Genomic DNA, 15,099 nt, shown 5'->3' on the forward strand with positions numbered 1-15,099 from the left:
GAAAACTGAAATTTTGCATTGTAAATTCACTTACCTTGATAACTGATCCAACATCACTTGTTCTACTACAGTCTGTTTTTTCCTCTCTGCAGCAACATCCTCCTGCAATGAAAAAGTGACTGAGAGAAAATTAAATATATAACACCAGACACTTCAAATAATAATTTACCCTTTAAGATAGCATTCAGAGGTCACAATCTTACGAATGTCACAATTAATCTTTTACTTTCCATCTTTTAGAATAGAGTTCTATTTGCATAACAAATAGGCAAATAATATTCTCTGCTACACACTCTATGCATATTAGTTGTCAATAAATATGAGAACTCCAGTATTTCTGTTGACAGACAGTATCCTTATCTCTGTACTGTTTCCAATAAATTCTGTAAGTACAATAGAGCCTGAGGAAACTCACACTGTTCCAGGTTTCACAGTTGACACAGATTCCAACTCATAGAATGAAACTTTACCTCCAGCAATATTTAGTCAAAAAAATTCTTTTAAGATTTAGTCTCAGTGCACAATTTTTATTTGCTGCATGCCACAATAATTTTCTGCTGAGACAGTCCAATCTGAAAAACCTTTCAGGAAAGAGCATCCAAAGCGGGAAGGGGATTTAACATGATCATCTTATTATTTTTGTTAGAGTAACACTGAAGCATAACCTTGTGCCGTTCACTGTAAAGTGCTTAGACGTTGATTGTCATTTGTTTCACAAAAAGAGAAACCAATGCACAAGAGGATGTCCCAAGACAGCATGGAGGCCATTGGCAACAACCAGGCCCCAGCATCTCTCTTCGTTTTATCTTCCAGATTTCCAAACTTCTTCACTGCACTAAGATTTGGCTTTTTTCTCCTAATTTTTTTTTTTAATATAAGAAAACAAAGATTACTGTTACTGAGGGGGGTTATGCAACCTTTAGGACAATTCTGTAGGTATTTTGAAACTGAAGAATTAAGATGTTTTTCTGATTGCTTATTTTTTCCACACAGTTCTTGTGTGTAAACCACATTCTAGATAGATCAAGCCTTCCCACAGCTGAAGAAAGAACCGGAAGTTGGTTCCCAGACACCAGGTAACTGTAAGGGATAATCCCTAGTTCCACAGAGATGATAATGGGTATAATTCACAAACTTCAAGTAATTACTAATTGGCACTAGCAAAAAAAAAAAAAAACAAACCAAAAAAACCAACAAAATCCCAAAACCACCAAAAAACCCCACATAAATAACAACAGGACCAGCTGGTGTTTATTCCAAACTGATTTTAAGCCTTAAAAAATTCCTGAATTATAGAAGATAGCAGGCTTTTTAGTTTGCTTTCATATTTCATTTTTGCACCAATCAGAACTAGAGGTGCTTTATTCCAAGTTATTGAATATTTGCCCGTTAACTGTCGCAACAGATGTATTGAAAGGCATTATGTAAAGGAGGAGATAATACAGGGCAGTGTTTGTTAAAACACAACGTATTCCAAGGACCCTGGCTTGCAGAGCCAAACCAGCTAGCAGGCGGAAAAGAACCTGATTTTAAAAAAGAAACCTTACACCTTGAATTTCAGTTGAATACTAGGTCACTATATGTACTCTTCCATGGAACATCTTCCATTCAGCTCTTAGACAAAAGCTCTGCTCTGAACTTACAAAACTACTGAGACAAAAGCTCTACTATGAATTTACAAAATTGCCAAGGCAAACATTGAACTTGCAGCAGCTCTCACTGTTTAAAAAGTTGTAACTCTTGTTCACAAATTATGATTATTCAGACAAAACCAACCTTCTTCAAAAAAACCCTGATTTTATTATATATAGCATCTATTGGTAATCACACATACTATAATGTCTTGCAAAGGGAACTTTCATCTCAAACTACAGAAAAATTGAGATAAATTCTACTTTAACGTTAGAGGTTTTGGTAAGGATTACGGTAAAAGGAAATCTTAACATTTTGTATTCTTAAGCAAATTTTTAAAACACCTTAAAATTAAATGCCTACAACTGAAGCAGTGTATACCCAATGGAATTACTATAATATAATAATAAAAATTGGAAGTTACTACTTCCCATTTTTTCCACTATTGCTACCACTATCAGAACCTAAGAGATACTCCTAGAAAGAGACAGCCAGCCTGTGAAACCATGAGTGGTAATCAGTAACAAAAGTGCTTCCAAAGGTCCCCATGACACCTTGCTCAGATGCCTCCTGGCTTCCTTTTAAAGCATACCAGCTGCAGGGTACCTGTCATTTTGTGGTCCTGCACTGCTCCTTTTTTTGGTGTTTTCAGCTTATTTGATTTAGCACTAAGTAGTTATTCTAATGATACTTCAAAACTTTTTTCCATTATCTTCACCCTATAGTATAGATTTTTGTATCGATTCTAAAAAACCAAATAGGAAGTTTTTCAAGTTCTTCATAAAAGTACTTTCTGAAAAGATTTTCTTATCATGAAAATGAATAGCAACCTCAGTAGTGCAACACCCACATTCACTTTGATGAGACTAGAAATCAAATAAATGTTTGCAATGATGCAAAATTCAGCGCATAGTGATAAGCAAACAAAATAAATTAAAATTATTATTTACTTTTACAACCTTGTAACATTTCTCATGGCTTACTATTCCATCAGAAAATTAGCATTCTAACTCTGTTCAACAATTCCTTCAAAAACCAGTTTTGAAAGTCATCGCTCTGCATATGCAAATACTGAATCATGCAATATCAAATCTCAAGGTTCATTGTGAATAAACCTAAATTCAAGGCTTAGATGGGCAAGACTCCTATTGTTCAATCCTAAAAAAAGAGTATAAATCATGTCTATATATGAAATTAAAGAAACATACTGTGTACGTCCATATAAGAAAAGTTTTAATTCCCCTCTACTATTTAATTTCCTTCACATGCTAGCGAGGACATACTTGTTTTCAGTTTTTGGGTCTCCCTCCTTCCCAAGATCAATAGGGATGAGAGGAATTTGGAAAAGATCTAACAGAGGATCAGAGCCAAAGCAACTGAAAGGAGAGGCTAAGGGAACTTGGGTTTGTTTAGTTTGCAGAAGCAGCAGCTAGGAGGCATTCTGAAAACATCCTACAACTAAAGGTAAGTTACAAAGATAGAACTGAACTTTTTTTGACAGTGGGCAACAGTATAACAGGAGGCCAAGGTTACAAACTGAGTCTTGGGAGGTTTGGAATGGATATTAGGAAGAACTTCTTCACAAGGTGAGTAGTGTATCACAGGACAACATTGCCTAGAGATGCTGTAGAAGCTTTATCCAAGCTTGAAGACTCAGCCAAAGCTGTGGCTGACCCAATCCAATACCCACAGCAGAGCCCATGCAGCTTACAAAGCCAGTTCTCATATACTCCATTTCAAGAGTTAATGAGGGAAAACAGCCTGATTACTCCAGAAACAAGTCAGAGTAAGAGCTGATGGAATCATGGAATGCATGGATCATGGAATACAGGCTGAGGTACAAGCTACAGACCAGAGGAAATATAACACTGTACTCAGGTTCACACAAGTCACTCAGTTATTCTGAGTTGTATGTATAGATTTGTATTTATTATTCATAATTTGTATTCTAATTTATATACAATACTGCATAAAATACAAGCATTGCAGATAATATTAAAAAGTTGCTCACTGGATTGTTCAGTTCATGTCTCCTTGAAGCAAATGTTTAAACTCCCATGACTTGAATGGGTGCAATTACATACTATGACCAAATCTTCAAAGGTCTAACTTCTGTTGAACATCTGGGAAGTCATTCTATGAGTCCAGATAGTTAACAGTACAATATCAGCCAAAATACTTACAGCTTCTGATTTCCTTATACTGTGCTGTATATTATAGGGCTTGCTTGCGTAGCACTGTTGCAGGAGAGCTTTCTCATCAAGAGCTGTAAGATCATCATTATGTCTATCTTGAAGCTGTGTACCCTATACAACACCACATTATTTTCATAAATCAAATGTAATCAATTGTAAGAAAAACAACCCCCCCACACATTTTCCTCAACAATTTATTTAAAAGTATTTCTTTCTTTCTTCTTTATTTTTTAAAGTGTCTGCTTCTTTCACATCATGCTAATTAGAAAAAGTAAAGAATGTTTTTAAGCCTAGCTGTCCTTATACCTTTTGAACACTTACCAGCTTTCAACCATATTGAAATAAAAAACCAAAAATCTCAAAAATGCTGTGTTCCTACAAGCTTTGTAAAGTATCAGCACCTCTCTGAAGAAGACAAGAGCTCATCCTTTCTCTGTTCTGCTCAAGAACAGCCAAGAGAAAGCAGCAGATTTGCCATTATGTATATAGCTCAAAGTTCACCATTGCAGAGATGCTGCTTTTTGACCAAAGAAGTTAAATACAGTGTAGACAGGGAAAAGCCAAAGCATACTGCTGAACTGGGTCTAATGGACTTGTCAAGCAGTCGGAGGTATTATGGAAATACCACCTATATATAAAGAAATAAAGATATACGAAAACTGACAAAGACTGTGTTTCCAGAAGTCAGGAAGGAGGAAACATGGGAAAGAAATCAAAAGAGTAGGTTTGCTAGCTATGCTCCTCTAGGAGCAGCTTCGTTTTGGAGAATAAAAGTTATTACAAGTTCCACTAATCAGATAAAATAATAAATATCTTGAAATCTAAAGAGGTTTTGATTTATTAATTTAATCAGGAAGTGATAATATCTAACACAGAAACTGTTCTGCTAGACATTATATTAAAATCTGTCATAAGAGCTGACACACGTGGCTTTTAGTGCTTAGCAAGAATCTTTCTGAACCCAAAATCACCAGAATAAGCTAGTCCTGCTTTTTCTCTCCCAGTATGCACTTGCCACCTATTTCTTCAGTTTTGCATTAACTTGGCTGCTCCTGTAAATACCCTTTTGATAGGCTTGCAGTACAGCATAAAAGAGTTACTCCTTGGAAAGCAGATGACATAATGGTGTCAGACTGATACATAAGAGTAGAATCATTAAAAAAAAACGTAATACTACAACAAATCCCCAGAACTCACAATCTTAACTGCCACCAAACATAAAACTAAACTTAACAAAATAACAGAAATGTTTTTTCACTCAACTCTTTTAGTCACAGAATGTTTACTTATAGGTACTTGCGTGTTCTCCAAGTTTTATCTGAACACTAGAAGTGTGAGTATAAGAGGAGAAAGCCCCTTTAAAACTATCCACAATACGTGTAAAACAATATGTGAAACATAACCTTTGTCTTATGTAAGACCTTCCCTTTTCATTCTCCTGAACATTAAGCAAGTAAAATCAGTAAACTCATTGTTATTCATCACAAACCTTTTCTCTGAAAAGCAATGAGCACAATATGTTCCCTCAACATCTGCATACTTAACTTTTCATTAAGATTCTTAAACGGTCATCTACCCTCAGCACAGCCTAGCATTCGACCAGTCCTGACAGCTGTTGCTTACTTTTGTCTCCTGTTTTCTTACAGCTACAATGATGTAACCACCCTTCCCCAATATCTCTTCCAGAACAAGAGGAAAGTTGGGGTTTTTTACCCCTTTGTTTTCCAGCTTCTCTCCACTGATGTTCCCTTGTTTGCATCTTAGTTTTAATTTAAAAACACAAAAGAAACCTAGCAGAATTAATACAGCTTGCAGTCCAACTTTGCAGTCCAACTGTACTGGATCTTATACAACATCAAAGCAAAAAGTACAGATAACATCTTTCATTATTTTAATCCCATATTGCCTTCCATTTTCAACGTTAATAGTTCTCTAAGGTACAGAGTACATCTTTCACTTCTCCTTTTTTAAGTCCTATATACAGTCAAAATTGAATAGAATAATAATTAATATGCTTCTATATTTAAAAAATAAAAAAGCTGGAATGCATTTCTGTGTTTGGAAATAACATTTTACTACGATCTTCCCACTGTCTCGCATCTTCTTAGGCTGCAAACTCTTCCCTATCAATCATGCTAATATTCATGCTCAGGCTAGAGTTGCACTATGAAGGCAAGTATTACACTTCGTACCAGATCATACAAGCATACTTAGAATCTCAGAGCACTACTGTTTTTTGCTCTGGAACGACTGAAACAAGCTTCCTATATTTTATTTCCTACTCAACATCAGATGCTGGAATCACACTTGGGTTTATTTCTTTACGATAAAAACATGGAAGAAATTAATTACATACACATGCAAACCTCTACAAGCATCATCATGAAATACCAGCATACATTGGCTATTTAAAAATGCAATTACTCCTTTGCCAGCTACCTTTATTGAAGCTTCTGGATGCTGGAAGTGGTCTTTTTTCTTTTCTGCAATTCTCTGAGAATACTGCCTATATTCTTCCTTCAAATCTGCTTCATACTGACGATACTTCAGTTTATATCCATCTGTTGGGGATGGCAGATTCTCTGGTATTGTCTTCTGCTCCAAAACAGAATGCTAAAGCAAAAAGTAATCAATATAAAAGCCTCTGGTTGATCTATTGAATGAGAACAGCATTATTATAATTCCCATGCAGTATAATTTCTGAAACTTCTTGACACTATGCTTCACATTAAGAAAAAAAAAATCAAATAAGACTGCATATTCAGGCTTAATTTTCGTTGAGTTCTTCATATTCTGCAATTTTTTAATCAAAAAAGTACATAGCCAAATGGTTTTACATCACTTTTAAAGAGAGAAGCCAAGATTCAGTGGTTCTGTCCTGTAAGGTAATGTTACAGATCACTAAAATAGGAATTCTGACATTTGACTTTGGATGGCTCAAAATGGGCTAATGGATTTTTTAAATCAGAAGATTTAATATTCTTACATGGCAGATGAGTATTAGTACTGGGACTTCCTTCCCTAGAACATCAGCTGAAAAGGCTGTGAAGCCATCTAAGTACCTTCCTAACTTTACGTCCATTTCATTGCTCTACACAATGGAGGCTGGATCAGTAGAAACAGCAGCAATGACAGAAAGCCAAGATTCCATTCTTTTTTGTCTCCCTGAATAACTAACACCTTCAATGTTTAACTGATATACCTTCAACGCTAACAAAACTAACACAGCCTTATCTAGAATCTCCACTTGACACATCTGGTCTCGCAACACCAGTGTAATAGTCCTGTTCTAGAAAACCATTTCTCAAACCCCAAAAGATTTATGTTCTTGAAAGGGCAGCTTTCTTTTTCAAAAAGAGGACCCACATCCCTTCACTGGTTAATTCCTTAAGATAAGACTGTATTTAATATATATTTATATATTTAATATTTAAATTATTCTTCCAAAAGTGACATGTTCTGGGAAGATTTACTTACACAGTCTGTTATTGAAGAAGCTGGAATATATCTTGCTAAAGGAATGCTCAGTCAGGACCCCAGAAGCAAGCAATGCAGAAATAAAAGCCGCTCAGAGGAATACTTGAAAATATTTTAGAAGTGCTTGAAAATCTTCTCCACAAAAAAGAAAAGGGGGGGAGGGGAAGGGAAGTCAGGCAAAAAAAGTGAGAGAGGGAGAGCAAGAGAGGGTAAGTGAACAGAAGATACATTCCTGTGCATTCAGTGCACCAGTATTTAAGACATAATGAAGGCAGAAAGGAAGCAACAAGAGATAAAGGAAAGCAGAGCAGAAAGGAAGACAGACCCTGGCAGACAAAGCCATACCAACCCTCCATTAGCCTTCCTGCAGCCAGACAGAATTATATGAATGAACTTCATATTGAAAAAGGTAAAGCAAGTGGTGAAATTACAGGCATCCAAACCTAAAAAGAGTACAGCGATTCAAGTATGTTTGCACTGCACACTTACAATACAGCACAGAGGAAAATAACCTATCTGTAGTTACATATTTACCAATACATCTTAACACATGCATAAATACCTGTGTTGGGCGCATAGCTATTCTGAGGAGTAGCACATTCTTAGTTCATTATTTTAAAAAAACCTTAACTATTTCAGTTTTTATTTAAATGCAGTTTCTTTCCCCCCAAGTTGAGAAACCATTTGGTTATATAGGGAAGCATACAGAATTATGATCTTGGCAGATTCACCTTGAGCTCCAGCCAATTTGGCATCCTGCCGTACCAGTCACTATATTAAACGTTTCAAGAGGCACAGGTTATGTACAAGTTAATTAATTGGTTTTCGCTCTAGCTATATTTCTGCTTGAAACACACTCACTAGAGTATTTCTTAGGTTTACATAAATTAAATATTCTTGAAATAATGGATTTTTAAACAGTATTTTCCAATTCTGCCAAAAAGATATAACATTAATAAGTTAGGATATTTCCTGCACCCTAACCAAATAAAAACGTACTACTACTAGCAAGCTTTTTACCAAGATTATGATATGGTGTATGATTATGACAGAAAATAATCACGTAGGTAGCATTCTTGTATTAGGTTAAAGCTCCAGACATCTTCCCTCAAATATATAGGGACTACAAACAGAAGACTACTGTTTGCAGTACTTCAGCATTTTCCCTTTAATTATCACATTTGAAACACTCAAAATACTGATGGAATGACAGCAAGTTAAAAATAGTCTCTGCAATAAGCTAGTTGCTGTCACACAAAAGAAGTTAAAACATACTACATTTTCAGACCATATACTATAGTACTCTGCTTCTGAGTTGCCAAAGTTATTGTATCAATGTATATTTTTTCAGCTACTTTACCTCTATTTTCTTCTGACAAGGTTTTCTAGACACCTGTTTAAACTAAAGGAAAAGAGAAATTAAATATGTACCAATGATCAAATAAAAAAATGTAACATTCATTTTTTCAAATTTAATTCAGATATAAAAGTTCAAAGGAAAATTTTTCCTGCACTCAGGGAACAATTGTAGTAACTGAGTAGTTCAATCAAATATCCTCTATAACAAGTTTAAGAATGAATCCCAAACAGTGCTGTACTATAAACCAGAATGTTAGCATCTGGACTACTGATTTTCCTTATAAAGCTCCTAAGATTAGTAGTATTTTAGTTTCTTAGTCACCCAGGAAAAAAGAAAATGCTGATACATGATCAGGAAATTTTACAAGAGAAGTGCTCTGACAAATTGAACATAATTCCAAAGTTAACATCACAGTTCTGTTTTAAAGACAAGAGACTTAAGAAAAACCCTATGAAATGGCTGCATGTAACTCCAAAAGTCTCCTTTCCACCAAAGGTAACTATTCGTCCATACAAATAATACTTACTGTTTGTAAACTTGTTTTTCTTCAATCAGATGCTTACCAACAAGGTAAATTCGTCCATACAAATAATACTTACTGTTTGTAAACTTGTTGTTTTTCTTCAATCAGATGCTTACCAACTACTATTGATCTTATCTTTATTATTTTTGTAATTTCCTCTTTGTTTAGAAAGATAAACCAAAGTTACATGCTACCTGAAAAGTATAACATTTTTCAGCTGCTTTGACAAATTGTTAATAAAGCCAGCTATTAATATATCTCTTCAAAAACAAGTACAATGAAACGGACAAGTGTATCAACCAACAAAGAAAAGCTAAGGTATTTAAGAAAATCGGATTTTTTAAATATTCTAGAGGTTTTTCAGTAAAAAGTACTTTGCCAAAAATATTTGGCACCAAAAGCACTTTGAGTAACCAAAAGAAATAAAGAGAACTTGTATATTAAAGCTAAGTATGCTCTTATAAATTACTGCTAAAGGGGCATATTTTAAAGATGTCTGTAGTGACAGACTGACCTGCTGAGCCTGATGATGCTGTGCATATGGTGTTTGTAATGACGTTCTCCAATCTGAAGATGAATCTAGAGGGCATGTATGAGGATAACTTCCGCTGTATGGTATGTAAGAGTCCCCATCCTAAAATTACAGAAAACAAACAAACAAAAAAAAAGGACAAGCAATCCTAATTGTTTTATATTCAACAGTGAGGGTGATATTTTTATAAACTCCTGCAACACATGAATTCTAAAAACTATTCAGGACAGAATTAATTTATAATTACCTCTTCATCAGAATCTCCCAGCCTCCCTAGATCTAGGCATGGCACCCTGCAGGAAGTTAAAACAATTTTAATAGCAATACGTTCTCTTACTTTCCAATTACAGCAAAAACAAATTGCCTGTTAGTTATTATTATTAGCTCCTTCACAAAAATTGCCCTGCTATGAGCAGTGCCACTAGAACTGGAGATGGCCTACTTGGCAAATCCCTATTAGCCCCTCTTGCTTCAGCTCAGGAACTTGCCAGTGAGCTTTTCCTCTTCCCCAGATGCATACTACCCTGGGCAGCCGAAAAAGGCCCCTGCAAGGCCATTCCTCACTCCCAGCATGGCCATCCTGGCTTCTCTTCACTCACCAACAGGAGCTGCTGCAACAAGATCATAAATCAGGGATCCTTTATTCCTGTCTTCCACAGCAGGTCTGCAGCAATATCCCTCTATAATCAGTCACCAGAGAGGCAACAGGGAAGCGACAGCTCCTTGTGATGCAAACCTTCCAAACTTTTTGGAAGAGATTAAGCAGAATGAAATATTGAAGTATAGTTGGCTTCCACTGTGCTAAAGAAATTAAAACATCTCCCAATTCATCAAAGCATCTCTGTGTCTTCTGCCTTTATTCCAGGTATACTCTGGAATTGTAACAAGATTACTTCTTGGAATAAGAGAGCTCTTTCATTTCCAGTCTTTTTTTTTATTAGAGAATGACTGACGGTACACAGAAATTGAAGTTCTTTGACTTCAGTAGGAACAATCCAAGGCCACAGTCACACATACTTGTAAAATAATGTAGAGAGATACATTGGCTGTAAGGTATTTCAGTAAAAGAAAAAACCTAAACCATCAAACAGGATGCTTGGAATAGCAGATGTTGCTTATCTGCTGAAGTCACTATAAGGTTTTAAATTTTATAGGCACTGTACAGAATTTCCCTTTGCTTGTAACAACCCTTCACAGCAGTTTCTCTGTAATTTTTACTGTAACACCTGCAAAAAAGGCTAATACTTAAAACAAACAAAAAAGTTTTACCCCTTTTGGAGACTATTATATTAAAAATACTCAAGAAAGACTAGGTATAAATATGAAAGCACTGAGTAAAACTCTACCATTAAGCTCAACCAAATGTAAATCAACTTAATTCTGATGTAAATAATGCATCAAAAATTCTACTCTAAATATAAATCATAGAAAACAAACCTATGAGGATAAATTTAATGGAACACCGAGTTGCATACCAATACAAATGCAAATGTATTGTGTTAATAATGCACAATTACACAAATGGATCAGAAACAGAAGCAGACTTACTCTGGTGGGCGAGGACCGTGAGTAGCTTGTGTATCTGGTCTCCAGCCCTAGAAGAATGACACTTTATTACATACCTACAGGGATCAGGATTAAAATACACAGTTCTCTCCTTCAACTTCCCCTGGAATATTTAAAATCAATGCCCCAAAGTATCCGTCTGACATATTTGACTGAGATGCTACTAACAAAAGGACAAACCAAAAACTTTCAACTGAAAGTTGATTTTTACAGATCATGAGACTAAAAGACTCAATATTCATCATAACAGACTTCCAGCCACTAGGAATCCAGACAGTATTCATGTCAGCTTTAATAACGCATTAAAAATAATCCCTGTTCCTGAGACTTTGTTCAATCACTGTCACAAGGGTTTAGGTCACGTGGTCCTTGTTTGTTGGGAACCAACCTCTCAGCCAACCCTTAAACCAAAACCACAATAGCGACAGCCAACTGGCTCACATGGAGCTAGCTCAGACCCCAAAGAAGCCCTGATATTTGATGTAACTGTATCATCTCAGCTTTAGTATAGCAGCACATGATGATGATTAGGCAGCTTGTGCACTCACACTGTTTATTTTGCATGGCTGTGTACCACACAGATCTTCAAACTCAACTGAGCAAGAACATAGCAAGAAGAAAAGACTAGAGCCAAAGCTCCATCTACCCCACTGCAGCTTTCTGAAAACAGCCAACAGCAAATCCCCAAGGAAGACAGTTTGACTGGGGCAAGCACATGAGTAACAATTCCCCCAACTGGCCTCCCAGACTGGAAAAAACTGTGGTTGAGGGATGTACTGAACCAGGGCCAGCATCTTTGTTTTCACACTCTTCAGCTCAGAGATCTCAGCATCACAGTCTGAACTCAGCAGACATCCTATTTCAGTGGTGCCCTAACACCTTTCATGACTTGAGAGCAGTCACAAAACTCTAACCCTCTTCCTGCTGCACACCCTTGCAGCCTCCTCCTGAAAAAGTTCACAGTTCAGCAACACTACCCTCTAGTGCCTTCAAAAAAGGCTACTCAGGTTTAGAAAAAGTTTGTCTCCAGGAAGGTTGTACATAATAAACACCACCACCTTGTGGTCAAATATGAAAAAAAAGTTAACACAATTCAGTCTTATTCTGAAGACTAAATGTCATGCATTAAATCACAAGTACATAATTTTTCCGTACCATTTCAACTGCGGTAAGATAAAGAACATACCACATTCTAAATGGTAACGTCTTAACACAATTCCTTTTCCAGAAGTCATCGAATCAGAAAGAAAGCAAACAAAAATCATCCTGAAGACTGTCCGTATTTACAGGGTGAAGCACATTGTTTCAACCTAATTTTAATCTGTGTTTTATTTTTGCAAGCCACCAAGAATCAGATGGACTAGGGAGTCTAAATTTAGAAACTGAGGGGCATGAAAAAGAGGAGGAAAACAGGGTTGAGAGATTAGAGAAAAACGGATATTTCTTTTCTCATACAACCTACACTAATGCCCCAAATGCTCTTGCTGTATACAGGCATTTCATTCTCAAAAGACTGGCTAAAGGTAACTTTATAAAATTGATATGATACCATTTTTACAAAAAGTCCTTTTTCATTCCAAATCAAACAAAAAAAGGAAAACAGCAACTTGGCAAACTCCCAGAATTCCTCATGCAGTCATCCAACAAATAAGGAAGTTAAATGGCACTTGGGGGCTGAGGGAAGATTAGCAATTAACTTTACATCATGGGCATAAAGTCCACAGTATCTGTGAGAAAAATCAACTGCTATTAAAAATACTTACCTTAGGTATAATAGAAACAATGGCCCTCAGAATCCAAAACCGTATTTTTACTAATCAGGCTTTCAAAAGTTAGCCTGCAAGTTTCTGCTGCAGTGATCTTGTGAGGGTTGCACACCTAACTTATCTCAAAACATAGACTATTAGGAATACCTGGAAAACAGAATTCCCCTTCATAATGAACACAGAGCACTGAGATTCATTTTACACATCAATCTGAAATCATGGCTTTCGAAATTATGTTTTGGGAGTTGCTTTACTTTCGTCCTGTCTTGCAAAACAAAAACATAGGCCCACCTGTTACCAGCTTCACCAACAGCCTGCGACAGCCCACAGAACAGGTTCAAGCCTTCGTCGCACTGAATTGTAAGTTTGTTCCCAAGTTCTCCACATCCTAGCTAAGTACCCAGAACATCAGTTATTTTAGGACAGCTGTTTTTATTGGAAATTCTCTCCTTCATGAAGCTGTCATACTAAACTCTCACTTTCTGACAAAAATAAGGTTTTGGAAGTTTCCTTCGCTACAGAATATATTATAACCTGAAACTAAAAATGTTCCAAAGTATGATGAAAATATTTGTAGAAACATCAAAATAAGGAAAACAACCATGAGCCTTCCATTAACATACCTGACATTTCTTTCCCATTGATGACAGCTGAGCCTGCCTTCGAGGGGATGCAGCAACTCCTTTAACTTCCAAATCCATGCAAATTCAATGATGGCCTTCAGAATAAACTGAAAACCAGGAAAAGCTATTAAAAAAAAATTTATTTTTCACAAAAGTACTCCTGTAAATAAACATTATTGCATTAGAAAGAATGTGTTTATCACCAATAATGTGGCTATTGTCTTCAGCAGTCTTTGTTTAGCCTGGAAAAAAGGAGACTGAGGGGAGACCTTATCACTCTCCATAACTACCTGAAAGGTTGTAGCCAGGTAGGCGTTGGTCTCTTCTCCCAGGTAACAAATGAAAAGACAAGAGGAAATGGCCTCAAGTTGCACCAGGGCAGGTTTAGTTTAGACATTAGGAAAAATTTTTTCAATGAAAGGGTTGTCAAGCATTGGAACAAGCTGCCCAGGGATGTGGTTGAGTCCCCATTCCTGGAGGTATTTAAAGGATGGGTAGACGAGGTGCTTAGGGACATGGTTTAGTGGTGGGATGGCAGGGTTAGGTTAATGGTTGGACTTGATGATCTTAAAGGTCTTTTCCAACCCAAACGATTCTATATTTTTATGAAATGTTGCTGGGTGCCCTTTTTCACCACCTCCTAATTCCAATCTTTCCTTACTAATGTTTAACCAGATTCCTGTGCAGATTTACCACTTTGCCTTAAGTCCATCTTTCCCTCATGCTTCTCTTGATACCTTCTCAGCATTACTGATTTGCTACCTGTTGGTAACATCCAACCTTCTTTGCTCTTCACTTGCAGCCGCTGCCTGCCTCTCAACTGCACCATGCCCTGGGACAAAGTGTTTTCAGGAAGACGCAAGGGCCCTCCCGGCAGGCACCCGGCCTCCGAGAGCTCCTGAGCGATGTTTTATCAGTATGCGATCTCCTGCTCTGCTGGTTTCTCCTTCCACCCAGCCAGTTTCGAACCCAAAGCCTACCATTTACGTCCCAGAAATCAGACGCTCCGTTTTCAGATGACCAGCCGCGAAAGCTGACCCCACTTGTACCTACTGAGCAGGTTTTATCTCCCAAGCAGCCTTCCCTTCACCAGGCAGAGGCAGAGCTGCAGGGCCCGCCCGGAGGGGGCCACGCAGCCGCTCACCGGCCGACAGCCTGCCGGCCGAACCCCCTCTCCCAGGGCACCGAGAGCGAGGAGCCGCCGCCGTGGCGCGGCCTCGAGGCTCCTCCTGAAACGCCGCGCCCTCCCAGCTGAAGGCACCGGGGGGACGAGAGCGTCGCCGCACTTAAGGGTGAGCGCACTGAAGTAACTTCATCGCGAAGAACAGCGCTGTGAGAGGTGACGTAAACACGACGGGCTCGGGCAGCTCCGCGGAAGCGATGCATTTTACCCGGAGCGCAGCGGGGCAGGGCCCAGGCCGCAGC

At 37.5% G+C, this 15,099-nt stretch overlaps 1 protein-coding gene across 1 annotated transcript in view; it reads right to left on the bottom strand.

Moving 5' to 3' along the window:
• CAPS2 (calcyphosine 2) overlaps nucleotides 1-13,752 on the bottom strand; it is a 28,037-nt gene extending 14,285 nt beyond the window's left edge. The window contains exons 1-7 of the mRNA XM_009646273.2: nucleotides 13,675-13,752; nucleotides 11,268-11,314; nucleotides 9,967-10,012; nucleotides 9,702-9,821; nucleotides 6,267-6,440; nucleotides 3,816-3,938; nucleotides 35-102 (exon numbers count right to left, since the gene is read on the bottom strand). Coding sequence (XP_009644568.2) covers nucleotides 35-102; nucleotides 3,816-3,938; nucleotides 6,267-6,440; nucleotides 9,702-9,821; nucleotides 9,967-10,012; nucleotides 11,268-11,314; nucleotides 13,675-13,752 — 656 coding nt within the window. The remainder of the gene's footprint in view (nucleotides 1-34; nucleotides 103-3,815; nucleotides 3,939-6,266; nucleotides 6,441-9,701; nucleotides 9,822-9,966; nucleotides 10,013-11,267; nucleotides 11,315-13,674) is intronic.
• Nucleotides 13,753-15,099: the final 1,347 nt, after the last annotated feature.

This window comes from Egretta garzetta, unplaced genomic scaffold (assembly GCF_000687185.1).
Source record: "Egretta garzetta isolate BGI_Z169 unplaced genomic scaffold, ASM68718v1 scaffold68, whole genome shotgun sequence".
NCBI classification, from domain to species: Eukaryota; Metazoa; Chordata; class Aves; order Pelecaniformes; family Ardeidae; genus Egretta; species Egretta garzetta.